This window comes from Sander vitreus, chromosome 19 (genome assembly GCF_031162955.1).
Source record: "Sander vitreus isolate 19-12246 chromosome 19, sanVit1, whole genome shotgun sequence".
Lineage (NCBI taxonomy): Eukaryota > Metazoa > Chordata > Actinopteri > Perciformes > Percidae > Sander > Sander vitreus.
In genome coordinates this window covers 19881831-19908468 of record NC_135873.1, presented here as the reverse complement: position 1 = coordinate 19908468, position 26638 = coordinate 19881831, and the positions used below count along the sequence as shown (strand labels likewise).

Genomic DNA, 26638 nt, shown 5'->3' with positions numbered 1-26638 from the left:
CCTTCTGTCAGACAGAGCAAAATTGTAAGAAAAGTAATTAAAAGAAACAACACTTACTTGTCTTTTCACCATCAACTTCCTGAAAGGCAGGTGATATCACTTCCTGGAAATGATCACTTTTGGCAAAGTTCATTATCTCCAAGGGGGGTTTTATCCAAAAGTAACAGGGTTGAAGACAACATGGGGACCAATGTAAAATGTAGTTTTTCAGCATTTTAAAAATATTACGAAAACAATTTTTATGATAGTTTGACTTTTTTATCCTAAAAAGCCAGTAATACTAGAAAAATCATACTGAGGGACAAGCCATTTTTACTGCTTCTGCAATATACCTAATACGAAAACTGCTTGAAATCCTTTAAAAACAACAAAGGATGAATTTTTAAAAAGTAAATAATTTATTTTTCACATTACACAACTAGATTATAAAATAATTATGAACAAATTTTGTTCATTCAGCTTTGCAAGACACTTTTGTTTTAGGGACATAAAATGGCACATTTTCAATGCTGTACAGAGAGTAAAATACAATTTATAAATACATTCAATTGTAAAATTACAAATGTTATTGATGCCATTGCACCCATTAAGGTAAAAACTGTCTCTGGTAAGAAAAGATCTCCATGGAGAAATAACACACTTCACACAGATCAGAAAAAAGAGTGTCGAAAAGCTGAACGCAGGTGGCGAAAAACTAATCTCCAGGTCCATTATGACACCTATTAAGAGAGACTTCGCATTCATAATTTGGAACTGAGGAATGCAAGGCGGTCCTTCTTCCCTGACATTATTGCTAGAAACAATAATAATTCACGTGCTTTGTTTGCTACTGTCGATAGGTTAAAAAACCCTCCAGTACCAGTAGCATCTGAACTTTTATCCACCAAGGCCTGTGAATTTGCCATCTTCTTCACAGATAAAATTCAGAAAATTAGACAAACAGTCAGTGTCTCCACATCAAGTGTAGGACCTGTGTTGTCACAGTGTCCAAGAAAACAAATTCCATTATGACACAATTTCATATGATCAACCACAACAACTTGGAGGACATTATACAACAACTGAAAACCTCCTCCTGCTGCCTTGATATTATACCAACAGACGTTTTCAAAAATGTTCTAAGTTGTTTGGCTTCAGATCTTCTACAGATTATAAACACGTCTCTTCTTTCAGACAAAGCCAGAAATCTTGGTGTAGTCACGGACTCAGACCTGAATTTCAACAGCCACATTAAGACAATTACAAAGTCAGCCTATTATCACCTTAAGAATATATCAAGGGTTAAAGGACTTATGTCTCAGCAGGATTTGGAAAAACTTGTCCATGCTTTTATCTTCAGTAGACTTGACTACTATAACGGTGTCTTCACAGGTCTCCCTAAAAAATCAGACAGTTGCAGCTGATTCAGAACGCTGCTGCTCGATTCCTCACTAAGACCAAGAGACTGGATCACATCACTCCAGTTCTGAAGTCTCTACACTGGCTTCCAGTGCCTCAAAGAATTAATTTCAAAATACTTCTGCTGGTTTATAAATCTGTAAATGGCTTAGGGCCAATTTTATTCTTGTTTTTTATCTCATATTAAATCTGTATTCGTTAATATTTTTATATTTTTTATTTTCCATTTTTACTCTTTGCTTTTTAATGTTTGATGTTTTATGTAAAGCACTTTGAGTTGCCTTGTGCTGAAATGTGCTATATAAATAAAATTGGTGAAAAATATTGTAGGTGGGGCTGTTTGTGCTTGTGCTTTGTGTCTGGGGGTCCTCACCCAGAAAATTTTGAATTTCGTAGATGTGATTTCATTCTGGTGCATTTTAGGGTGACCAGCTGGATATCTAAAATCATTCACAATGATCAATTTGTGTGTGTAAATTTCAATGTTTCACACATATCAACTCATATTTGTTCGCTATTTTATGTAGGCCAATAAATTAAAAACAAGACATTGTGAGCTGTTGATGCAGAGAAGCGCTGCTCAGATTTAAAACAGCCACACAGGTGATGCACAGGTAGTTAGGCCTAAACTTAGACTAGGCTACAAGGGCACTGTTTTCTGCTGAACTGTCAATTAATGATCATAAATGTAGCCTTCATCACAGAAAGCGAGGACGAAAAATGGGTGTGATGAAAGGCATGTGTGCGTGAGATTGGTCAATTGCGTCCCCCTAAATATATGATGGTGATGCCCATGTCCCTTGTCTATACCAATAAAAGAACTCAAACCAGTCAATACCAATGGTATAAAAAGACAATATTAATTTAACTGCCATGTAGAAATCAACAGTTTCACAGGTAATGATAATGAACAGGTTGCATGTTTATTATGCTCCATGTCAGATAGAAAGTGCAAATGCATAACAATAAATTATAATAGGGAATATAACAATCTAGTTCTTTAATCCATCCCCAGCTGTAGACTACATATTACGTTATGTTACGTGTCTGTTTTTGTCCTCTTAACTTTTTTCTCTTCTAACTTAAAGAAGTTAGAAGAGAAAAAAGTTAAGAGGACAAAAACAGACATGTAACAGACGAGCTACAGAGAAGGCTGCCACTCTTGAAGACGCCGGAAGAAAAGGCTGATAAAGTTTCAAATGTGTTTTAAATGAAGTCAGCGATGAAGGATAATATATAAAGTCCTGTACACGTGTTTCTATAATGGTTCTAACAACGGCAGACTGGTCAGAGACCAATACATCTTTTTAGATCATTTATTTCTTTTTGTATTCTTTGACAATAAAGGATCATGTACAGTATATTACTTTTCCATGTGCATTGTATCTGGCATTCTTAGCAAACTGGGACTATAATTTCAGAGGATTGTACAATTATAAAACCTATCCTAATTGTACAATCCTCCTTAGTTATAGTCTTCACTGGACCAGTAACTATATAGTGATGTAGACTACTGTACATTCATGAAACAACAGGGAGAGGACACCTCAATGGTTTTTGTATATATTATTATATCATATCATTATATTTTTAGTTTCTGATGAATACACTGTTACAGTCATGTTTACAATGGACATTGAGTTCATCACTTTATTATCTTTATAGTTTCTAGATTTCAGTCCAAGTTCTTCAGTGTCTTTCTTTTCTATGTCCAAATATACGAGGAAGCAAAGCATATAGTATAATATGTAGAGAAGGAATCTCGGCCTCTGTAAAAACAAAACAAAAGTGGCAGATAATAGCGGACCGACTGAATGCTAGTATACAAATATACATTTATGAACTACTGCTCTTAACTGAAACCATTGAAGGAGTCAATTGTCATTTGCACAAATTAACAGCTGTACACTTTGCCTTAAAAGCGAGCAGTGGGGGTTAATATGTTACTTAGGAAATGTATATTTTAGCCCATTCGAGAGAGAGGGAGAGACAGAGTGAGAGAGAGAGGTATGTAGGCTACAAATCATATTATAGCATTGTAAATAAGTGGTTGTAATTGATCTTCATGGTCAATTTCCTGAGTAACATTATCTTCTGCTCACTTTTAAGGCAGAGAGTAGGTTACAACTGTTAATTTGTGCAAATGATTAGTAGCCTTACTCCTTGAATGGTATGATTATGACGGTTTCAGAGCAGTGGTCAGTAAATGTATATTTTTAGGCTGCTTACGCATTCAGGCGGTCCGCAATCGTCTACCAAGCTTTCTCTCGCTGTTTCCTTACAGCGTTACAGTTGTTTCATTACATCTTGCCTGAAACATTTTGAATATTTCAGAACTCATAAAAGTTATGAAGAGTACATGTGCTTCCATAATAACATGTCTGTAACTGGCACACATTTTCCTTCATTTTGTCATAGATTATTGTATAAATTAGTTAAAATTGTGAGTGAGTGCAAGTCCAGGGTTTAAAGAAGGTTGTTCACTAACTCTCTCTTTCTGTCTGTTGCTATAGAAACGGAGAGCAGGAGAGGGAACCAAATGTCACCACTGTCATCACTGTGTCAAATCCTTCACAACATCAAAATATTTAAAGATTCATCAGGGAGTTCACACCAAAAAGAATCTATACAGATGTGATATATGTTCTTTAGCTTTCTTAGTAAAGTAAGTAGTAAAGTGGAACCTAAAAAGGCATCAACTAGTTCACAATAGAGAGAAGCCATACCAGTGTGAACAATGTGGGGAAACTTTTTCTCAGAACAGTAGCCTTAAAAGACACCGACGTGTTCACAACGGAGAGAAGCCGTACTCATGTGAACAATGTGGGAAAAGGTTTTCTCACACCAATAGCCTTAAAAGACACCAGTTACAAGACACCATTTGCACTGCCTCGTGAACATGTTATCTCACGGACGGACGGACATTCTGACTGTTATCAGACCTGGTGAAAAGTGTATTATCCATGTTGTGGGATGTGGTGGAAGTTTCTTTTGGAGCAGGAGTGGTTTTCAAAAAAAGGAGAGTGAAACAAATAAGGAAAGTAAACCAAGTTTGGTCTTTGTAATTCATTTATACTTGCAAGTATAGGAGTAGCAATATTTCACAAAGGCACAGCAGCTCAGTGTAAAGTTTTCACATAAATTGTACAAGCTATTGGAAATATCACAGAATACAGCTTTGATTGATTACATAAATAAACTTTGAATAAATAAGAATATTGACTGTGTATTATTTGGGCACACACACATATATATATATATTATATACATAATGTATACCATGGCATGTACACCATGACCTTTGATAAAACTTCATTCAGAACAAAATGAAAGTCATTTTATGGTGTTACTTTCTGTCAGTAAAACTGTAACCAAGTTAAATATTGCTATAGGAGAGTGCTCAGTAAAGACAAAATAATTTATTTGTATATTAATAGTGCAATTATTTTCTGACAGTCCAGAGCCTAATGTTATATATTGTGGCTTACTATTCTAGTAATGGTTCAATTAACCAGGTGCTTAAAAGTTGAATTTGGTTTGGTTTGGTTGATTAGGTTCATCCGAAGCTGTTAAAGACTTCAGACATTCAAGAATCAGCACGGATGCTATTGTTGGCTTGACAGTAGCCATGACAACAGTACAAGGCAGGATGCGGTGACGAGACTCATCTTCTGGCTTACTCCACTTGATGCTGTAAATGAGGAAAATGGAAATGAAACATTAGTTTAACAATCAGTTGTGCAACTTTGACCTTAATCTTGATCAAGTAGCACTCAATATTGCTTACAGATGCCATTCACGTTGATGGAGCTGCCTTCAATGTCGAAGCCGCTGACGCTCGAAGCTGCGTTGATCAAAGTGTTTGCAATCTGAGTGTTATTAGGAGCAAATGGGCTTACAAAGTTAAGGTCAATGGTGTTGATGACTGATCCACTCCTGCAGAAAGATAAACAAAAATATTGTTTAAAATATGAGACAAAGTCCACTATTCTTAAATTGTAACAAGATACATCTTAACAAATTACCTGAATGAAACCACTTCCAAGGACTTGAAGGAGGAAGGGAATGTCCTATGGAAAACAGGTTCAAGCTGCATAAAGAGAAAAGAAGTTGAGTTTAAAGACTTTTTACTCTTGCATTGGAACCTTGGAATGTGTGTGTAAGAGATAAGTTGTACAGTAAGCTGGAGCAAGGTGTAGTTTAATCTGTTTTAACATTCCCCTTGATGCCTCTGTCATCAATGCATTTTGGAAATTTGAATAAGTGACCTTTTTATATGTAGACTGGCGAGTGAGTGTTCTTACCTGTCCCTTTATCATTGCAGCCCGATTTTTAAAAGCTGTAGATGATGGATTAAGCAAGTCATTTGTAAATGTGCTTTGAACAGATCTGAAAGACACCCTTGCTGTTGTAGGTGCTGCTGTTGTAGTTGCAGCAGTAGTAGATATGCCAGTTGTTAGTGAGGTAGATGTAGCTGTTGCAGTCGTAGGTGCCGCAGTTGTAGGTGCTGTGGTTGTAGTTGGAACTGGACCTTCTGTAAAAACAAATATTTTAAGAATATGTAAATAAGTATTGTTGCCCAAGTAAAAAAAAAAAAATGTCTTAACCATTATAAAAGGCTTAAAAAACAACAATTATTCTGACTGTAAACAAGGTAGCATAGAGAATAGCACATCCTCCGTAGTTTGAACTGTACAACACGGAAGTTGTCTTTATGAATCTTCCTGTCTATACTTCAATTTCTTGTGTCACAACATCATATTATTGGCAAATTTAATAACAAAGCATTAGCAGCTCGTTAATCTAAATGTTTTACATAATGAAAGTGAAACATTTGTTTACATACCTAGTAAATTGACTGAGGCTGGATTTATGCTCACACTGAAGGTATTGTTTGTATTAGTCACAGCTTTTTCTAAGACTTCAGCAATGACATTATTCTGTGGGAGATCTGCAATAGGAGTAGTCCTATTGAACACAACCTCAATAGTTGCTTCAGTTCCAGTCACTCGTGTTGGAGGTCTGTTGAAGGCACTGTATCATGAAACCAAAAGGGATGTGTATTAAATAATGATATAACATATTCTATTGCCTTGTGTCAAGAACCAAATCCTGCATATTTAGTAAGAACTGTGAGAAATGTTTTACCTGAACTTTTTCACGTTGCAGTGGTCAAACTTGTTTCCAAATTGTTTTTTGTATATTGCAGAACACTGCAAAAAGGAAACAATATTTAAAGACCTTAATTCATTTTCAAGTACAATTTCCATAATATTCAATGATACAGTTATGCAAATTTGACTGAAATTAATTTTCATCTTAAGATATTTGTCTTTTAAGGTAATACACTGACATTCAATGACAAATGTTTAATATGAAAGTGCACTTACCGTATTTATGACTCGTTCTTTAAGGTTTTTGAATTCACTGCTGCTGGTGTCAGTAAGGGCATCTGAGAAAGGTTCCCCTTCCAAGGCTACAGAGAGGCTATACACAGGTTCAGGGGCCAAAGTGATTGGTGCAGCTGTTGGAGATGCAGCTGTTGTAGATGCAGCTGTTGTAGATGCAGCTGTTGTAGATGCAGCTGTTGTAGATGTAGCTGTTGTAGGTGCTGCTGTTGTAGATGTAGCTGTTGTAGGCACAGCTGATGTAGGTGCTGCTGTTGTATGTGTAGCTGTTGTAGATGAAGCTGTTGCAGTATGTGGATGCTGTTGGGCTGTTGTAGCATGTAGCTGTTGTAGGTGCAGCTGTTGTAGATGCTGCTGTAGTTGTAGATGTAGCTGCTGTTGTAGTTGCTGCTGTTGTAGCTGTAGCTGTGGTGTAGATGCAGTTGTTGTAGCTGCTCTGTGGTTGTTGTTGAGCTGCAGTGCTGAGCTGCAGCTGTGGTGCTGCTGTTGCTGTGGTTGTTGTTGGAGCAGCTGTGGTTGTCGTTGCTGCAGCTTTGGTTGTTGTTGGAGCAGCTGTGGTTGTGGATGGGGCAGCTGTGGTTGTCGTTGCTGCAGTTGTGGATGTTGTTGGGGCAGCTGTGGTTGTCGTTGCTGCTTCTGTGGTTGTTGTTGGGGCAGCTGTTGTTGTCGTTGGTGCAGCTTTGGTTGTTGTTGGAGCAGCTGTGGTTGTGGTTGGGGCAGCTGTGGTTGTCGTTGCTGCAGCTGTGGTTGTTGTTGGAGCAGCTATGGTTGTCGTTGCTGCTTCTGTGGTTGTTGGAGCAGTTGTCGTTGCTGCAGCTGTGGTTGTCGTTGCTGCTTCTGTGGTTGTTGATGGGGCAGCTGTGGTTGTCGTTGCTGCAGTTGTAGATGTTGTTGGGGCAGCTGTGGTTGTCGTAGGAGCGGCTGTGGTTGTTGTTGGGGCAGCTGTGGTTGTCGTTGCTGCTTCTGTGGTTGTTGTTGGGGCAGCTGTTGTTGTCTTTGCTGCAGGTGTGGTTGCCGTTGCTGCTCCTGTGGTTGTTGTTGGGAGCAGTTGTGGTTGTCGTTGCTGCAGCTTTGGTTGTTGTTAGAGCAGCTGTGGTTGTTGGTGGTGCAGCTGTGGTTGTCGTTGCTGCTTCTGTGGTTGTTGTTGGGGCAGCTGTGGTTGTCGTTGCTGCAGCTGTGGTTGTCGTTGCTGCTTCTGTGGTTGTTGTTGGGGCAGCTGTGGTTGTCGTTGCTGCAGCTGTGGTTGTCGTTGCTGCTTCTGTGGTTGTTGTTGGAGCAGCTGTGGTTGTCGTTGCTGCAGCTGTGGTTGTCGTTGCTGCTTCTGTGGTTGTTGTTGGGGCAGCTGTGGTTGTCGTTGCTGCTTCTGTGGTTGTTGTTGGAGCAGCTGTTGTTGGAGCAGCTGTGGTTGTCGTTACGGCAGCTGTGGTTGTTGTTGGAGCAGCTGTTGTTGGGGCAGCTGTGGTTGTCGTTGCTGCTTCTGTGGTTGTTGTTGGGGCAGCTGTGGTTGTCGTTGCTGCTTCTGTGGTTGTTGTTGGGGCAGCTGTGGTTGTCGTTGCTGCTTCAGTGGTTGTTGTTGGGGCAGCTGTGGTTGTCGTTGCTGCTTCTGTGGTTGTTGTTGGAGCAGCTGTGGTTGTTGTTGCGGCAGCTGTGGTTGTCGTTGCTGATTCTGTGGTTGTTGTTGGAGCAGCTGTGGTTGTCGTTGCTGCAGCTGTGGTTGTCGATGCTGCTTCTGTGGTTGTTGGGGCAGCTGTGGTTGTTGTTGCTGCTTCTGTGGTTGTTGTTGGGGCAGCTGTGGTTGTCGTTGCTGCTTCTGTGGTTGTTGTTGGAGCAGCTGTGGTTGTCGTTGCTGCAGCTGTGGTTGTCGTTGCTGCTTCTGTGGTTGTTGTTGGAGCAGCTGTCGTTGTTGTTGCTGCTTCTGTGGTTGTTGTTGGGGCAGCTGTGGTTGTCGTTGCTGCTTCTGTGGTTGTTGTTGGAGCAGCTGTGGTTGTCGTTGCTGCAGCTGTGGTTGTTGTTGGAGCAGCTGTTGTTGTTGTTGGGGCAGCTGTGGTTGTCGTTGCTGCTTCTGTGGTTGTTGTTGGGGCAGCTGTGGTTGTCGTTGCTGCTTCTGTGGTTGTTGTTGGGGCAGCTGTGGTTGTCGTTGCTGCTTCTGTGGTTGTTGTTGGGGCAGCTGTGGTTGTCGTTGGCTTCTGTGGTTGTTGTTGGGGCAGCTGTGGTTGTCGTTGCTGCAGCTGTGGTTGTCGTTGCTGATTCTGTGGTTGTTGGGGCAGCTGTGGTTGTCGTTGCTGCAGCTGTGGTTGTCGTTGCTGCAGCTGTGGTTGTCGTTGGTGCTTCTGTGGTTGTTGTTGGAACAGGTGTGGTTGTCGTTGCTGCTTCTGTCGTTGTTGTTGGAGCAGCTGTGGTTGTCGTTGCTGCAGCTGTGGTTGTTGTTGGGGCAGCTGTCGTTGTTGTTGGGGCAGCTGTGGTTGTCGTTGCTGCAGCTGTGGTTGTCGTTGCTGCTTCTGTGGTTGTTGTTGGAGCAGCTGTTGTTGTCGTTGCTGCAGCTGTGGTTGTCGTTGCTGCTTCTGTGGTTGTTGTTGGGGCAGCTGTCGTTGTCGTGGCTTCTGTGGTTGTTGTTGGGGCAGTTGTGGTTGTCGTTGCTGCAGCTGTCGTCGTTGCTGATTCTGTGGTTGTTGGAGCAGCTGTGGTTGTCGTTGCTGCAGCTGTGGTTGTCGATGCTGCTTCTGTGGTTGTTGTTGGGGCAGCTGTGGTTGTCGTTGCTGCTTCTGTGGTTGTTGTTGGGGCAGCTGTGGTTGTCGTTGCTGCAGCTGTGGTTGTCGTTGCTGCTTCTGTTGTTGTTGTTGGAGCAGCTGTGGTTGTCGTTGCTGCAGCTGTGGTTGTTGTTGGGGCAGCTGTGGTTGTCGTTGCTGCAGCTGTGGTTGTCGTTGCTGCTTCTGTGGTTGTTGTTGGAGCAGCTGTGGTTGTCGTTGCTGCAGCTGTGGTTGTCGTTGCTGCTTCTGTGGTTGTTGTTGGAGCAGCTGTGGTTGTCGTTGCTGCAGCTGTGGTTGTTGTTGGGGCAGCTGTGGTTGTCGTTGCTGCTTCTGTGGTTGTTGTTGGGGCAGCTGTGTTTGTCGTTGCTGCTTCTGTGGTTGTTGTTGGGGCAGCTGTGGTTGTCGTTGCTGCAGCTGTGGTTGTCGTTGCTGCTTCTGTGGTTGTTGTTGGGGCAGGTGTGGTTGTCGTTGCTGCTTCTGTCGTTGTTGTTGGAGCAGCTGTGGTTGTCGTTGCTGCAGCTGTGGTTGTTGTTGGAGCAGCTGTTGTTGTCGTAGCTGCAGCTGTGGTTGTTGTTGCTGCTGTTGTTGTTGTTGGGGCAGCTGTGGTTGTCGTGGCTTCTGTGGTTGTAGTTGGGGCAGCTGTGGTTGTCGTTGCTGCTTCTGTCGTTGTTGTTGGAGCTGATGTCTGTGGTTGTTGCTAGCTGCTGTGGTTGTCGTTGCTGCAGCTGTGGTTGTCGTTGTTGATTCTGTGGTTGTTGTTGGGGCAGCTGTGGTTGTCGTTGCTGCAGCTGTGGTTGTCGTGGCTTCTGTGGTTGTTGTTGGGGCAGCTGTGGTTGTCGTTGCTGCAGCTGTGGTTGTCGTTGCTGCTTCTGTGGTTGTTGTTGGGGCAGCTGTGGTTGTCGTTGCTGCAGCTGTGGTTGTCGTTGCTGCTTCTGTGGTTGTTGTTGGAGCAGCTGTGGTTGTCGTTGCTGCTTCTGTGGTTGTTGCTGCTTCTGTGGTTGTTGTTGGGGCAGCTGTGGTTGTCGTTGCTGCTTCTATGGTTGTTGTTGGAGCAGCTGTGGATGTCGTTGCTGCAGCTGTGGTTGTCGTTGCTGATTCTGTGGTTGTTGTTGGAGCAGCTGTGGTTGTCGTTGCTGCTTCTGTGGTTGTTGTTGGAGCAGCTGTTGTTGTCGTTGCTGCGTCTGTGGTTGTTGTTGGGGCAGCTGTGGTTGTCGTTACTGCTTCTGTTGTTGTTGTTTGGGCAGCTGTGGTTGTCGTTGCTGCGTCTGTGGTTGTTGTTGGAGCAGCTGTGGTTGTCGTTGCTGCTTCTATGGTTATTGTTGGGGCAGCTGTGGTTGTTGTTGCTGCATCTGTGGTTGTCGTTGCTGCTTCTATGGTTATTGTTGGGGCAGCTGTGGTTGTCGTTGCTGCGTCTGTGGTTGTTGTTGCTGCAGCTGTGGTTGTCGTTGCTGCTTCTGTGGTTTGTTGTTGAGGGCAGCTGTGGTTGTCGTTGCTGCAATTAGTGAGCAAAACAGAGCTTGTCTGAATCAACTACATTATATAAAGGTGACAACAGACTGTGTCTGTGTTCCTATAACATATTTCATGCTGTGTCCGCAAGAACTGCCCTTTAAGTTTCTGTTACGTTAAGTTACACCTTTTCTGTCAAGACATTTCAACGGCAATCCGTTAAACATCGCTCAACCTACCTATAAGAAACAGGAACATTGATATGATCCGCATGACAGCCATCTTGTCTTCTTTTGAATCTATGAAATTAAACAATATAGAGACTTATTAACAGAAGCAACATATGAAAAGTTACCTTACCCTTACCCTTACTACAGTAGGGGAGAGTGGGGTAAGATGAGTCAGTGGGTAAGTTGACCCACCCCCTGTTTCTAGGCAACAATGCATATTTGGCGTCATGTCACCATACATTCTCAAGGACTCCATCATTTCTATTTTGCTGTGAAGAGGAGAAGCACATGGGACAAGAGGTAAGTTGTTGTTGCACTTTTTTGCTTGTTAAAGTCAATTTTCTGCATTGCAGGTATACTAGCTGTTGTGCCAAAGCAAATGTATCTAGGTCTAAAGTTGTGTATGGTACATGTTGGTAATTTGTCAATATACAAAACCATGTGAATCATTAAGCTAAAGGTTAGCCTGAATTGCTAAGCTAGGTCGTTTTTACATAAATGGTGACTGTGGGGCAAAGTCAGCCAGATGATGTGGGGTAAATTGAACCAGAGCTACAGCCTTCAACAAAAGTACAGTCGGGGGGTTCTTTGACAATCTGACCAAAAGTGATGGACAGGTGACAGAATTAATATATTCCATAATATTAATACAATTTAATGGCAACTAAAGCAAGATACAAGAGTAAATTACATTTATTGTACAAGAAATTGGCATGTGTTAACTTATCAGTCACAGTTACCAGGATATGTATTCAGGGCTGTTTAGTATGATTTTAGCATTGCTTTAAAAGCTTAACGATTCAGATTTTTTCATTATGGCTCTTGTCTTTGTGTTATAGGTTTAAATTCCCGAATGATGTGCTGAAGAACCTTCCTAAATCTCAAAAGGTTGGGGGACCTGCAAGGAGGGAGCAACAACTCATATTTCCCTGCAACCTTGATGGATGGAATGTCCAATAGTCTTTTTCATTTTTTTGAGGTCTGGAAGTTCAAACTGTTGTTTTCTACTCACAAGTTCAAAACTGTGAAACTGTTTAACAAAGTTGGAAATTAGAACTGAACACACTGGAGGGACGCTCTTTCTGCCAAACACGTTTATGTGTGTGTGTGTGAGTGTGTAAAAAAAATAAAAAGATTAAAAGGGAAAATTAAACTTTAATTGGTTTGTTTTGTGTTGTTGTTTGAGGTAGCTTTAAAAAAAAAAAAATTATTTATAAATATTATAAATAATTTTTATTATGCTTGCATTAAAACGTAAAAAATAGGATGGTCAATTTTTTTTCTGAGGTCATATTTCCAAAGATCTTTGTCATAGGTGCATTCTTATATTTTCAGTTGATAGGCAACATCCCAAATTAACAGTATATGTATTCATTATACTTCTGTCTCAATTTCCCTTTCATGGAGATCCACATAAGTAAAAACTGGCTCATCTTACCCCAACTCTCTCCTACCTACTTACTAGACTTACTTTTTAACAGTGCACACAGTACTCAATCTCCAAATGACAGTAGTCATTATAGCAGTTTGTTTAGCCTGTGGTTACTTTATTGTAAAGTGTTACCAGATATATAAACAATGACACCATAATCACCACCATGACACCACCATAATGTTCCCCCTTTCTATCTGCTTTTAACATTTGAAACTTTTTCAATGTCTTTTAATTCAGTCCAGTTCACCTGTGATATTGCCAAAATGTTCACCTTCTGTGACAGTCTGCAACTATTAGGGCCTTTACATGGGAAAAAGAAGCAAGGCTAGTGATACAGTGACTCATAGGTGATATTCAGAAATGTTGTGACACCTTATTGATGAATGGCACACTCCCTTCTTGTTCATCTTATTTGACAGTTAATATATATTATTATATTGGAACACATAATGGAACAGTGTAGGCTGATGACATTTGTCAGAAATATTGTTACACCTTAACGAAAAACAAAGCCAAATATCCAGGTACAGATTCCAACTGTCAATGTGTCAGTTTCTTTGATCGTTACCATGGCATACTCCCTTCTTTTGTATTGCTGCATTCCACCTGCATGTGAATGTTAAAACTAGTTTGACCAGTGTGACAGTCAGTAAGGACAAAATAATAAATATAGATTTCTAGTGTTGTGGTAATGGTGCAGGAAGTAATGCAAGAAAAATAGAATTGCATTTATTCATACTGAACAGATATTATACTGTATATGATTATCAGACTGGTGAAAGTAGAAAACAATAATATTTATATGGACACATTCAATTTGTTGAGTACTCCTCAGCAGTAGGCTATATAAGAACAAATATTAATGAGATAATTAATTAAATGAACACAACCTGGACTCAGATAAGTGGCATAAAATGGATGGATGGAATAACCAATGTCAAATGATGAATTTATTCAATTTTTCAAGTTTGAAGCTTTTGCTTAAATTGGCACTTGCCCATAATGAGTCATTCAGCTTATCTACTGTAGCTAGCTGTAGCAACAGTGTTTGCTCCAGGTCTGATGATGGTGAGTGAAACTTCACAAAAAGGATAAAACTGCTTCCTGAACGCAAAAATCACTATCGCAACAATCCCACTTTTAGTTCATAAGTGAGAGACATCTCCTGATAGCATTACATACAGACTTAAAAATGTACTCACCCAAAAGAATTAAGATGAAACGTTTTATATCCCCCCTTTCTATCTGCTTTCAATGTTTTAAACTTTTTCAATGTCTTCTATTTCAGTCCAGTTTACATCTGTGGTATTGCCAAAACGTTCACCTTCTGTGACACTCCGCATCTATTAGGGCCTTTATATTGGAACAGAAGAAAGGCTAATGATGTGGCTCATAGGCCTATAATGGCACACTCCCTTATTGTGTCTTGTGAAACCGGTTGGTGGTGCATTCCACCTATGTGAATGTTGTAAGACATTTGACTATCGTGATGGTAAGTTATGACAAACAAATAGATATAGATTTCCAACGAAAAGATAATGAAGCAACAACAAAAGCGAGAAAAAACAAAAGAATTGCATCTCAAACATGTTGAACGAATATTGTACATACTTTGGAATTATCATAGTAAATATGAAAATAGATGAGTACAAAACAGTATATATATACTATATTATACCCAGTATGAAATCACTGTATTTAATTAATGGTGAATGTCTGCCTATATTTTTCTTCCAAATTCAAAGTCTGTAGAATGTTTTTTATTGTTTTCATTAAGACAGGTAAACTACAGGTGCTTTTACAGGGTTTCTGCAGAGTTCACCACGTTAGATGTAAGACTTTTGTAAGACCTTTTTTAATACCACAAACATTTAATTTAAATATTTTTATGATTATAGTGGCTAAATAATGATGGAAAACCAGTAGGAAAGAAACAGCCTAAATTATTTGACAAATAACACTTTTTCAATATTTTTCAGAATTATATAAGAATACATTCTTAATGATGAAATGAATTAAGTGAACAAAACCTGGACTCAGATAAGTGGCATTGAATGGGTCGATGGTTCAACCAATGTAAAATCATGAATTTATTCAAGTTTATCAAAGCTTTTGCTTAAATTGGCACTTGCCCATAAAGAGTCATTCAGCTTATCTACTGTAGCTAGCTGTAGCAACAGTGTTTGCTCCAGGTCTGATGATGGTGAGTGAAACTTCACAAAAAGGATAAAACTGCTTCCTCAACGCACAAATTACCATCGCAACAATCCCACTTTTAGTTCATAAGTGAGCGACATCTCCTGACAGCATTACATACAGACTTAAAAATGTACTCACCCAAAAGAATTAAGATGAAACGTTTTATATCCCCCCTTTCTATCTGCTTTCAATGTTTTAAACTTTTTCAATGTCTTCTATTTCAGTCCAGTTTACAACTGTGGTATTGCCAAAACATTCACCTTCTGTGACACTCCGCATCTATTAGGGCCTTTATATTGGAACAGAAGAAAGGCTAATGATGTGGCTCATAGGTGACAGTCAGAAATGTTGTGACACCGTAGCAATGAACAAAACCAAATCACAGGATACAGAATTTCAGCAATGTGTAAGTTTCTTGGCTCAGTGTAGGCCTATAATGGCACACTCCCTTATTGTGTCTTGTGAAACCGGTTGCTGGTGCATTCCACCTATATGAATGTTGAAAGAGGTTTGACTATCGTGACGGTAAATTATGCCGAAAAGTAAACAGAGAAGCAGACTACAGTCAGGACACCTGGTAGTAGCCTAGTACATTGGTATTGAAGCATTGGATTGGAAACTAAGGACTAGGCAACATGGTGAGTCAGTGTGCATTTAGAAATTGTAAAAATAAACCAAACACCACAAAGTTTCCACAAATTTCCATTGGGAGACCCAAAAAGGAACCAACTGTGGCTTCTTGCTGCTGGCTTGGACATCAAGACTCTACTCAAGTGGCGAATTTGTAGACCAGACGACTTTGAAAACCTCCGCAATCTAAAGGACCACAAGTCACTGACAACGAATGTGGTTCCAGCCGTCTTTCCAGATACACCAACAGCTACTGATGAACACATAATAACTTTTGGTAGGCTACTCTAGCTAATAAAGCTAGCCCCTTTCATAATGTTAGCCTAGCTGCTACTGATAGATTGAGACTGACAACGTTAGTGGAGATAACGTTACAGTTCAATGCATTGTGGAGAGTGACAACGTTAGCTAACGGTATAGCTACATTCTTGGTAGATACCTGGCTGGGCTAACCGCTAGCCTAGGTAATATCACTCCGCCGCTGCTGTAGCCTATGCTACCAACTACAGAGAATAAAGTATAACTATTGCAATGCGATGCAAGGGTAGTTTTATTTCTAAAAATATTCTATCAGCAGACATTTACATCGATAGTCTGGCGTTATAATTTATTTTCCTCGGGTGTACTGTGGAGTGGGTAAGACTGTTTTTAATGGCAGGCTAGCAGTTACTGTTGACTTGCGCTAGCCGAGCACCAGCAAACTCTGCAACTGGAAGGACTGGATGAAAAGTGTTGAAAACCGTCTCCACTGATAAATAACATACTGGCTAACTTGGAAGTGAGGTCCTATGTCCAAAATTCCTCCAAATTCAGTCTGTAGAATACAGGTGCTTTTACAGGGTTTCTGCAGAGTTCACCATGTTAGATGTTAATACCACACACATTTAACTTAAATAACTTTTTTTATGATTATAGTGGCCAAATAATGATGGAAAACCAGTAGGAAAGAAACAGCCTAAATTATTTGACGTTACACTTTTTCAATACTTTTCAGCAGTATATCAGAATACATTCTTAATGATAAAATTAATGAAATGAACAAAACCTGGACTCGGATAAGTGGCATTAAATGGGTCAATGGTTCAGCAATGTAAAATCATGAATTTATTCAAGTTTATCTTGCCCATTATGGGTCAGTCAGCTTCCTGTCTACTCTAGCTAGCCGTAGCCACAGTGTTTGCGCCAGGTTTATTTAATGATGCTGACTGAAAGGTTGTCAAGAAGGCACAGCAGCGACTGCACTTCCTGACAATGCTCAAGAAAAACAGGTTGGGAAAAAAAGCTGCTGGTGGCCTTCTACCGCTCTTCCATCGAGAGTGTACTGGCGTACTGCATCTCAGTGTGGTACGCCAGCTGCTCAGCATCAGACAGAAGAGCTCTTCAAAGGGTCATCAACACAGCATAGAAAATCACCGGCTGCCCTCTGCCCTCCCTGGTAGACATCTTCAGCTCGCGGCCTTAGCAAAGCTAAAAAACATTTTAAAGGATTCTTCTAAATCAGACACTTCCTATTTGACCTGTTGCCCTCTGGCAGGAGCAACATGTCCATCAAAGTACGGACCACCACACTAAAGAACAGTTTTTTTCCCTGGGTCATAAGCACACTTAACTCCTAAAAGCAGGAGTGCGAATGCGTGGGAGCCAGTGGGAGCTGAGCTCCCATAGAGAGAGGATGAGCTCCCATGAAAGCAGTAAAATCATACACCTGTGGGGGTCTCTAAAAATCATCAGCAACGTTATTTAAATCACAAAAAAAGCACTTTTCCCAAACACACGGAGCTCTGAAGCAGACCTGTGCAGTCGCTAGTGTCACTCTTGCTGTAACAATAGAGATGAGCAGCGTGCCTTCTGTCCGTAGTCTGTGCAGCTTCAGGTTTATAATGGACGCGCTCTGCTGTCGACATGCTGCGGCAGATGTGTCACGTTTGTGCTCCGTGTAATTCTGCCGTAGTTTTGGTTTTCCACCTCCGATGTAGAGCAGCATACAGCCACTTCCCCTAAACTTTATCTCATTCAGAGACCAGAGTCTCAAACGGGGCTCTGAGTCTCTCAGAAGGTCTGAGATCTACCGTATCAGCAGAGCAATCACGTAATGCAGAGCAGGCTATGGTGCAGGTAGATTATTTTTCTCAAAATATCACGACTCCTCCAAATCATGAAAGCACAGATGGGATATATTTTGAATGTGCACCAAGTTTTGAACATGAGCAGTAATCTTGCTCAAAAACATCTGAAATATTACAGTCCAGGGCTTTATTAATCCATTAAAATGAATTAATGTATCATTGAGGTGAATAATTGCCATATGCACATTTAAGGAGGTTATTTCCTCAACAAAAGACGCAGAAGAGGAGGGAGGAGTAAATGATGCCTCTAGGCTACATGTGTGCTGACTCAGAATTAGAAAAGTCGATCTACAGGAGAATAAATAGCAATACAGAATGCCTGAGAGCCTTATTGTAATATATTCCATTATGTTTTTATATTTGGATTGTAATCTATGTTTCCCTTTACATAAAGATATTTCCAGCATTCATTGATTCAGAAAAAGGTAAATATGTGCATTAATGCTCAAAATGTACTACTCATAGACTACTTTTTTTATTTTTTTTAAAGAGAGCCCCACAAAGATGAAATCATAATTCGAACCCTGCCTAAAAGTATTGAATCACGCACCTGATGTGCAATATGATGCCTTTCTTTCAATAATCTAATTTAATCTGGTGCAATAATTATATTCATACCAGTGGAATTTACTTTAGTGCAATACAAACTCCTATTCTAATGCAAAATCACATTGGATTTATTTATTTTATGTTATGTTTGAATCCAATTCTGTGTTGGCAGCTGGGGACGTTTCTTTGTCTTTGTGATGTTTCTTTGTCTTTGTGATGTTTTTCCTGTCTTTTATTGCACTGATCAGGAGTCATGCTCCTAATTTTGTTGTATTCTGTACAATAGCAATAAAGGCTTTATATTCCATTGAATTTCTATCTGCTTAAAAACTTGTTCCATGTATTTTAATTAAATCCTGTTCACATCTGTGATACTGGCCTGGGAGTATGCCCAACCAGTCTACATGTGTTTTGTGGATCTGGAGAAGGCGTATGACCGGGTGCCCCGGGAGATACTGTGGGAGGTGCTGCGGGAGTACGGGGTGAGGGGGTCCCTTCTCAGGGCCATCCAATCTCTGTACGACCAAAGCGAGAGCTGTGTCCGGGTTCTCGGCAGTAAGTCGGACTCATTTCAGGTGAGAGTTGGCCTCCGCCAGGGCTGCGCTTTGTCACCAATCCTGTTTGTAGTATTTATGGACAGGATATCGAGGCGTAGTCGGGGTGGAGAGGGGTTGCAGTTCGGTGGGCTGGGGACCTCATCGCTGCTTTTTGCAGATGATGTGGTCCTGATGGCATCATCGGCCTGTGACCTTCAGCACTCACTGGATCGGTTCGCAGCCGAGTGTGAAGCGGCTGGGATGAGGATCAGCACCTCTAAATCTGAGGCCATGGTTCTCAGCAGGAAACCGATGGAGGGCCTTCTCCAGGTAGGGAATGAGTCCTTACCCCAAGTGAAGGAGTTCAAGTACCTTGGGGTCTTGTTCGCGAGTGAGGGGACAATGGAGCGGGAGATTGGTCGGAGAATCGGCACAGCAGGTGCGGTATTACATTTAATTTATCGCACCGTTGTGACGAAAAGAGAGCTGAGCCAGAAGGCAAAGCTCTCAATCTACCGGTCAGTTTCTGTTCCTACCCTCACCTATGGTCATGAAGGCTGGGTCATGACCGAAAGAACAAGATCCAGGGTACAAGCGGCCGAAATGGGTTTCCTCAGGAGGGTAGCTGGCGTCTCCCTTAGAGATAGGGTGAGAAGCTCAGTTATCCGTGAGGAGCTCGGAGTAGAGCCGCTGCTCCTTTGCGTCGAAAGGAGCCAGTTGAGGTGGTTCGGGCATCTGGTAAGGATGCCCCCTGGGCGCCTCCCTAGGGAGGTGTTCCAGGCACGTCCAGCTGGGAGGAGGCCTCGGGGGAGACCCAGGACTAGGTGGAGGGATTATATCTCTAACCTGGCCCGGGAAAGGGAAGTTTGGGGTCCCCTGCTGGAGCTGCTACCCCCGCGACCCGACCCCGGATAAGCGGATGAAGATGGATGGATGGATGGACATCTGTGATACTGCAAAACTTTCACCTTATGTGACAGTCCACATCTAGGCCATTAAGGCTTTTATATTGGAACAGAGTAAAGGCTAATGACCTGAGGCATAACTGGTTTTCAGAAATGTTCTTAGATACAAAATCTCCGCATACAGAATTTCAGCTGTCACTGACAGTTTCTTGGCTCAGTATAATAGAACACTCCCTTCTTTTGTCCTGGTGCTTGTCCACCTACTTATGTGAATGTTGGAAGAGGTTCGACCAGTGTGACAGTAAGTTATGACAAACAACTGAATATAGATTTGTAGTTAAGTGGTAAAAGAAGAAATGCAGAAAAGAAATAATTGCATATTGAACAAAACAATAATGTTTGCATGGACACTGTTGTGAATAATGTTACATTCCACATTCCATTCTGTTAGAAGTCTAAGGAAAGTCGTAGTCATCCGTTTTAGTTGTATCCTAAACTGTAACACTGTTTTCCTTGTGTGTCTCATTAAACCTTTAGAACATTGTGAACTGAACCCTGCTTCGTGTCGCTTTGTTCTCCGAGCGCTCGCCACTGCTTTCTCACAGGTATCAAGCCAGTAGATGATAGGATTCAAACCACAAAACAATCCTGATTGGTTTGTTTCTCAACAGACACATTGAAAGAAAAGTATCTTAGTTGTATTTCCTCATATTTTTCTTAAATGTCAATTCATAGCATCAATATAATCCAGTATGAAATCACCATGGTGAATGTCTACATGTATTTTTCTTCCAACATCAAAGTCAGTAGAAAATACGGAATTGTTTTTTGGGCATTTTATTTGATAATGAGAGATAATGGAGCCAGATAAGGCATAACATATGTACTGCTGACTGAAAAGGAATTAAACTCCTAAACAGACAATCCACTGCCTTTTTTAAAAGCTTTCTTGAGATAAATTAATTCACTGCTTTTTAAGACTATTCAAGACCTGCAGAGATTTGAATATCCTTTCTAAACTGGCAATGGAGCAGGTTAAAGCTGAACATTCATGTTAGGTTGAACTTTAAGATCAGGTTAGGCTTCATTAACCATAATGAAGAGTTTATTATCAAGTGTATTAAAATAATAGGTTTCTGTTCAGTTTTACTTTGATCTTTTAAAGTGAGCTTCCATTATCTCGCAGCATAATAATTATACAGTGAGCGTTTATCCTTGTGGAGGTGGGCGTGGTTTGCAATCAGCTGCAGGGTAGAGAGGTGTGGGGATAGCTCATTAGAGCAGTACCAGGTGAGGTTATTGACACAACTGGTGCTTGTTGTTCTAATTACACTCCCCTTTCATATGCAGTAGTGTGCTGGACCTCCAGATGATTGTCATACACCAAAGACAGAAGGAAGCTTGTGCTGCAAGATATTGTTTTTCTGCCGTTAGCATGTAGCTACATGTGATAATGTTAACACCCCAGTAGCTTAAAAAAAACAAAAAAAAACACTCCAGTCCTGCCTGGCTGGAGCAGATGACCAATCGTAGAAGGCCGGCTTGGAGTTGCGTAACACTTAGCCGAGAGTAGAAGGAACTGTTGAAATCGGAGCGTTCAGAACAGGGTTAAAATCTGAACGTTTTAGCTCACGGGGGATTTCTCTGAAATACGTTTACCTCATTATTTTGGCCATGTTTAAAATGTAACATTATAACATTGTACATATGACAGAAAATACAGAAAAGCATAATTTGTCCACTTTAACATCACTTATTTGGTTTTTGTATCTACAATTCAGGTGTAATGTGCTAGCTTGTTTGGGCCCATTTCCCAAACATGACATTTTTATATCAACCATTTTAGACAAAGGTGCCCACCAAACGTGTTACAAATGAACAATTTCCTGTTAGCAGCAGCTGATGCCACCATGGGCAGGTGGAGCTGTAGTTTCAGGTTCTTAGCATTACCATGGTTCTGTGCAGCCCAAATCAACTGAATGAAATAGTTTTAGTAATAAGTATGTTATGTTGCACGGAATAATTGAATCCAATTGCAGAGAGGAGGCAGGCAGGCAGGAGAAAGTGGAGTTGAGGATTCATTAGACTAAAACACAAAAATGAACCAAGGGAGTCCTGAGAACTGCAGCAAGCAAAAAACTAATTCCAGAATGAAGAAAAAGGAATCCAAAAATAAAGGAAAATACAAAAATAGGAAAATATAAGGAGCACAGAAACTGACATGGAGAAACACGACAGGAACCAACACAAACACACACAATGATCTGACACAGGACAAGGGGAACACAAAGACATACATGAAGTAAAACCAGACAAGACAAGACAGAAAACCAGACTCTCAAAATAAAATAGGAAACAGAACATAAAACAAGACCGAAAATCACACAATCACAAGGAGACAAGACATGACAGAAAACCAGGCTACCAAAATATGACCAAACCATAACAGGAACCCCCCCCCCCCCTAGAAACAAGCCAGGGAGGGCGGAAGGGGCCCGGAGGAGGGACGCCCCAAATAGTCAAAATAAATCAACCCCGGAGGGGCGAGGAAAGGCACAAGAGTCACTCGGGGCAAGGGAAATTGAGGACAGCGAGACCCAGGGAACTGGGGACAGAGGGGCCTGGGCACCAAGGTGCTGCGGCCAGCTAGTCCTGGGGTCCAGGGCTGCGGACAGCAGCGAAGGCGGAACCCCTTGGGCGGCCGAACAGGCCATCGAGAACCTTCAGGAGGTCGAGCAGGACGGCGAAGATCCTCAGGCGGCCGAACAGGTGGGCAAAGGTAGAGCCCATCAGGCGGCCAAGCAGGACGTCAAGGACTCTCAGGTGGCCGTCGACGAAGGTAGAGCCCCTCAGGCAGAGCCCCTCAGGCGGCCAAGCAGGACGTCGAGGGCAGGGCCCCTCTAGAGGCCATCTGCGGCGGCGAAGGTGAATCCCTTCTGAAGGCCGGCGGCAAAGGCGAATCCCTTCTGAAGGCCGGCGGCGAAGGCGAATCCCTTCTGAAGGCCAGCGGCGAAGGCAAATCCCTTCTGAAGGCCAGCGGCGAAGGTGAATCCCCTCTGAAGGCCGTCCGCGAAGGCGAAACCCCTCTGGAGGCTGTCGCGAAGGCGAAACCCCTCTGGAGGCCATCTGCGAAGGCGGAAACCCTCTGAAGGCTGAGCAGGTCTGCGGCGAAGGCGAAACCCCTCAGGAGGACAGGCAGACCGAGCAGGAGAAGGGGCATGTGGGCTGAAGACAGGCGACGGGTCAGCTGGGCTGAAGACAGGCGGCGGATCAGCTGGGCTGGAGTCCGTCAAACAGGCAACGGGAACAGAGGTCGACAGGGGTGCCGACAGGGCACGAGGGGCAGGAGTGGGTCTGACCGAAAACAAAGGCAAGGTCTCTGGGGGACAGGACAAGGGCAAAGTCACTGGGGCGGTCTCAAGTGTGGTCTCAGGGACAGTCTCAGGGGCGCCGGTGACCTGCAAAGTTACAGGGGAGGTCTCTGGGGTGCCAGAGACCGGCAAAGCCTCAGGGGTAGTCTCTGGGGCAGTCTCTAGAGACTCTAGACGGCTGGACGTCAGCTGAGACTCTGGGCAGCTGCACGTCAGCTGCGGTTCTGGGCGGCTGCACGTCAGCTGGAACTCTGGAAGGCTGCACGTCAGCGGAGGTTCTGGAAGGCTGCACTTCAGCTGGAACTCTGGAAAGCTGCACGTCAGCTCAGGAACACTGGTCAGCTCTGGGAAGGGCGGGGAAAAAGGAGGAAAAACATCAGGCAATCACAAGAGCGGGAAAACACAAGACATGAAGTAAAACCAGACAAGACAGGACAGAAAACCAGACTATCAAAATAAAAGCGGGAAACACAACATAAAAACAAGACCGGAAATCATACAATCACAAGGAGACATGACAGAAAACCAGGCTACCAAAGTATGACAGGACAAAAACACCAAAACCATAACAAAGTATGGCATGTTTTACAGCTATTAAAATAAAAAAAATATGTTCATTACGGAGGGTTACTGTGTCACCATCATAAACCAATTTATCTTTGTATTACCTGCAGGAAATAGGCAGAATCTAAAAGTTTATCAGAACAGCAGACGGGAGGAAAGAGCAGTTGGCGCTGCGCGGTCTCAGGTAAGGTCTTACAGTGTCTCATTGATTAGATAACCTTTGTTTGAAAGGTGGCAATACTACACATTAACAATATTGTTCAATAGGTACACTGTAAAACATTACAGACCCATTTAGTTATGTCCACTTATTTCATATTTTTTAACTGAACAAGCTTATACAAGTTGTGGATTTTGAACTCAACTTTATGAGTTTTTGAAAGTTAAACTTGCATTTATTTATTGGGTCGACTACTTAAATTTTTTGTCAGATATGTATGTGTTGATTGAACTTGGGTATGTAAATTAAGTTATCAGTTGAAAAAAAAGCGGTTGTGTGTGTTGCAACAAAAAAGTGTGTATATGTGTATATATACACACAGTTCAACACTGTGTGTGTATATATATATATATATATATATATATATATATACACACAGTGTATATATATATATACACACAGTGCTTGAAGTGGGAAAAAAAGGTGCCAGTACTCTCTTGCATTGCCGGTGCCGGTACTCTCTTGCATTGGCAAATCATTATAACATTCACACAGTGAAAAACAAAACTTGGAGATATTGCTACAACAATTTATTATTTCTTAACAACATAAATGTATGTATTTATTGAAACAAGTCGTGTGTGTGTGTGTGTGCGTGTGTGTGTGTGTGTGTGTGTGTGTGTGTGTGTGTGTGTGTGTGTGTGTGTGTGTGAGAAGGGGCCTGAGGAGAAATAGAGAGAGGAAGCAGACCTGTAGATGCGACTGGAGCAGAGTTGGTGGAATAAGTTTACTTCACCAATTTAGCATTAAGCTTTGTATCAGTAGAAACCCAGTAGTATTTTCGAATGACCGTGCTTCCCTCCCTCATGTCCCCCTGAGACAAGAGATATCTGTATTGTGGGTCTGGAAAAAAGCCTTTGATGACGCAAAAATTGTCGTTTTCCGCAAAGCCGGTCTAAGGAAAGCCTTTCCACTCCCTATTCAGCCCCATTGTACCTACTTTGGTTGCAGTTTCACCAGAGTTCCACTGGGGGTGATCACGGTCCAGTGCAAAATGAATGGGACTCTATGGAGCTAGATGGCTAAATTTTTCTCTCTCTTTCGCCTGATTGTCGTTGAGAAATCTCAGATTTGATTGTAGTTTTTGCAAGTTCAACATGGATTATAGGTCAAAAGTTGAATGAACGAGTACTTATGTCCTTTCAATTTCTTACAGGTTGATTCGTTGTTGCCCATAACACGCTAGCATTCTGCTAATGAATGCTGATTGGTCAGTGAAGGACTGATTACGATCGGAGATTGACGGCATCCGAAGCAGAACCAGAATGTCAGAGTGAATATTTCGGCATAGTCTTTAGCATTAGCAAACCTCTTTCTAGCATGTGTATTAACAGGGAGAGTCTAACCTGTCAGCTGTGTTGTATTAACAGAGAGAGTCTAACCTATCAGCTGTGTTGTATTAACAGGGAGAGTCTAACCTGTCAGCTGTGTTGTATTAACAGGGAGAGTCTAACCTATCAGCTGTGTTGTATTAACAGGGAGAGTCTAACCTGTCAGCTGTGTTGTATTAACAGAGAGTCTAACCTGTCAGCTGTGTTGTATTAACAGAGAGAGTCTAACCTATCAGCTGTGTTGTATTAACAGGGAGAGTCTAACCTGTCAGCTGTGTTGTATTAACAGGGAGAGTCTAACCTATCAGCTGTGTTGTATTAACAGGGAGAGTCTAACCTGTCAGCTGTGTTGTATTAACAGAGAGAGTCTTAACCTGTCAGCCGTGTTGTATTAACAGAGAGAGTCTAACCTGTCAGCTGGGTTGTATTAACAGAGAGAGTCTAACCTGTCAGCTGGGTTGTATTAACAGGGAGAGTCTAACCTGTCAGCCGTGTAGTATTAACAGGGAGAGTCTAACCTGTCAGCCGTGTTGTATTAACAGAGAGAGTCTAACCTGTCAGCCGTGTAGTATTAACAGGGAGAGTCTAACCTGTCAGCCGTGTTGTATTAACAGAGAGAGTCTAACCTGTCAGCCGTGTTGTATTAACAGGGAGAGTCTTAACCTGTCAGCTGTGTTGTATTAACAGAGAGAGTCTAACCTGTCAGCTGTGTTGTATTAACAGGGAGAGTCTAACCTGTCAGCCGTGTTGTATTAACAGAGAGAGTCTAACCTGTCAGCCGTGTTGTATTAACAGAGAGAGTCTAACCTGTCAGCCGTGTTGTATTAACAGAGAGAGTCTAACCTGTCAGCTGTGTTGTATTAACAGGGAGAGTCTAACCTGTCAGCTGTGTTGTATTAACAGAGAGAGTCTAACCTGTCAGCTGTGTTGTCGATGCCTCTAGAGAAAAAAGGAAGCGACTCGGAGCTTGCTGTAAAGCAGCATCACTGGCCGTATATGTGTATGACGTCATTGACAATATTAAAAGGCTTTTTAGAACAAAAAAGCCACTTTAAAAAAATCTAACACCCAGCAGAGTGTTTTTTCTTAGCCTCCCCTTTCGAATGCAACATTCAAATTACTAGACAAAAAATTATATCCTGAGAAAAGGATTTTGAGGGGTTTAGCTCCATAGAGTCCCATTCATTCTGCACTGGCCTGTGAGCGCCCCCTATATGGAACTCTGGTGGAACTGCAACCAGTTCAGAACGAGAGAGAGTAACGAGAGAGTGGAACTTCTTCCCTTATTAGAAATTCTTTGTTATCCGTCATTGGAGGCATTTTTGCCCAGAGGCAATGGACTACAGCCAGTAGTAGGAGCTACTTTGTTACTTTTGCATGTTTTCAACCCGCCCATAGGGGGTTGGACTGTCGTGCAGAAGTTCAAGGCGAGCTAGGTGGAAAGCTAACGCTAGCCGGCCACCTGTTCCATCAATCCTGCTTGCAAGTGTCCGCTCATTACACACAACAAAACAACAACAAACTGGACTACATCCAACTT

The 26638-nt window shown here is 42.0% G+C and overlaps 1 protein-coding gene across 1 annotated transcript; it reads right to left on the bottom strand.

The window, feature by feature from the left end:
- Positions 1-4458: 4458 nt before the first annotated feature.
- On the bottom strand, positions 4459-11229 carry LOC144534637 (uncharacterized). Its single transcript, XM_078276646.1, has 8 exons — positions 11190-11229; positions 6789-7087; positions 6547-6611; positions 6245-6432; positions 5703-5932; positions 5424-5488; positions 5186-5334; positions 4459-5089 (listed from the first exon to the last, which is right to left on the bottom strand). Exons 1-8 carry the CDS (start codon positions 11227-11229, stop codon positions 5004-5006), a joined length of 1122 nt encoding a protein of 373 aa, XP_078132772.1. The 3' UTR covers positions 4459-5003.
- Between the last annotated feature and the right edge of the window lie 15409 nt (positions 11230-26638).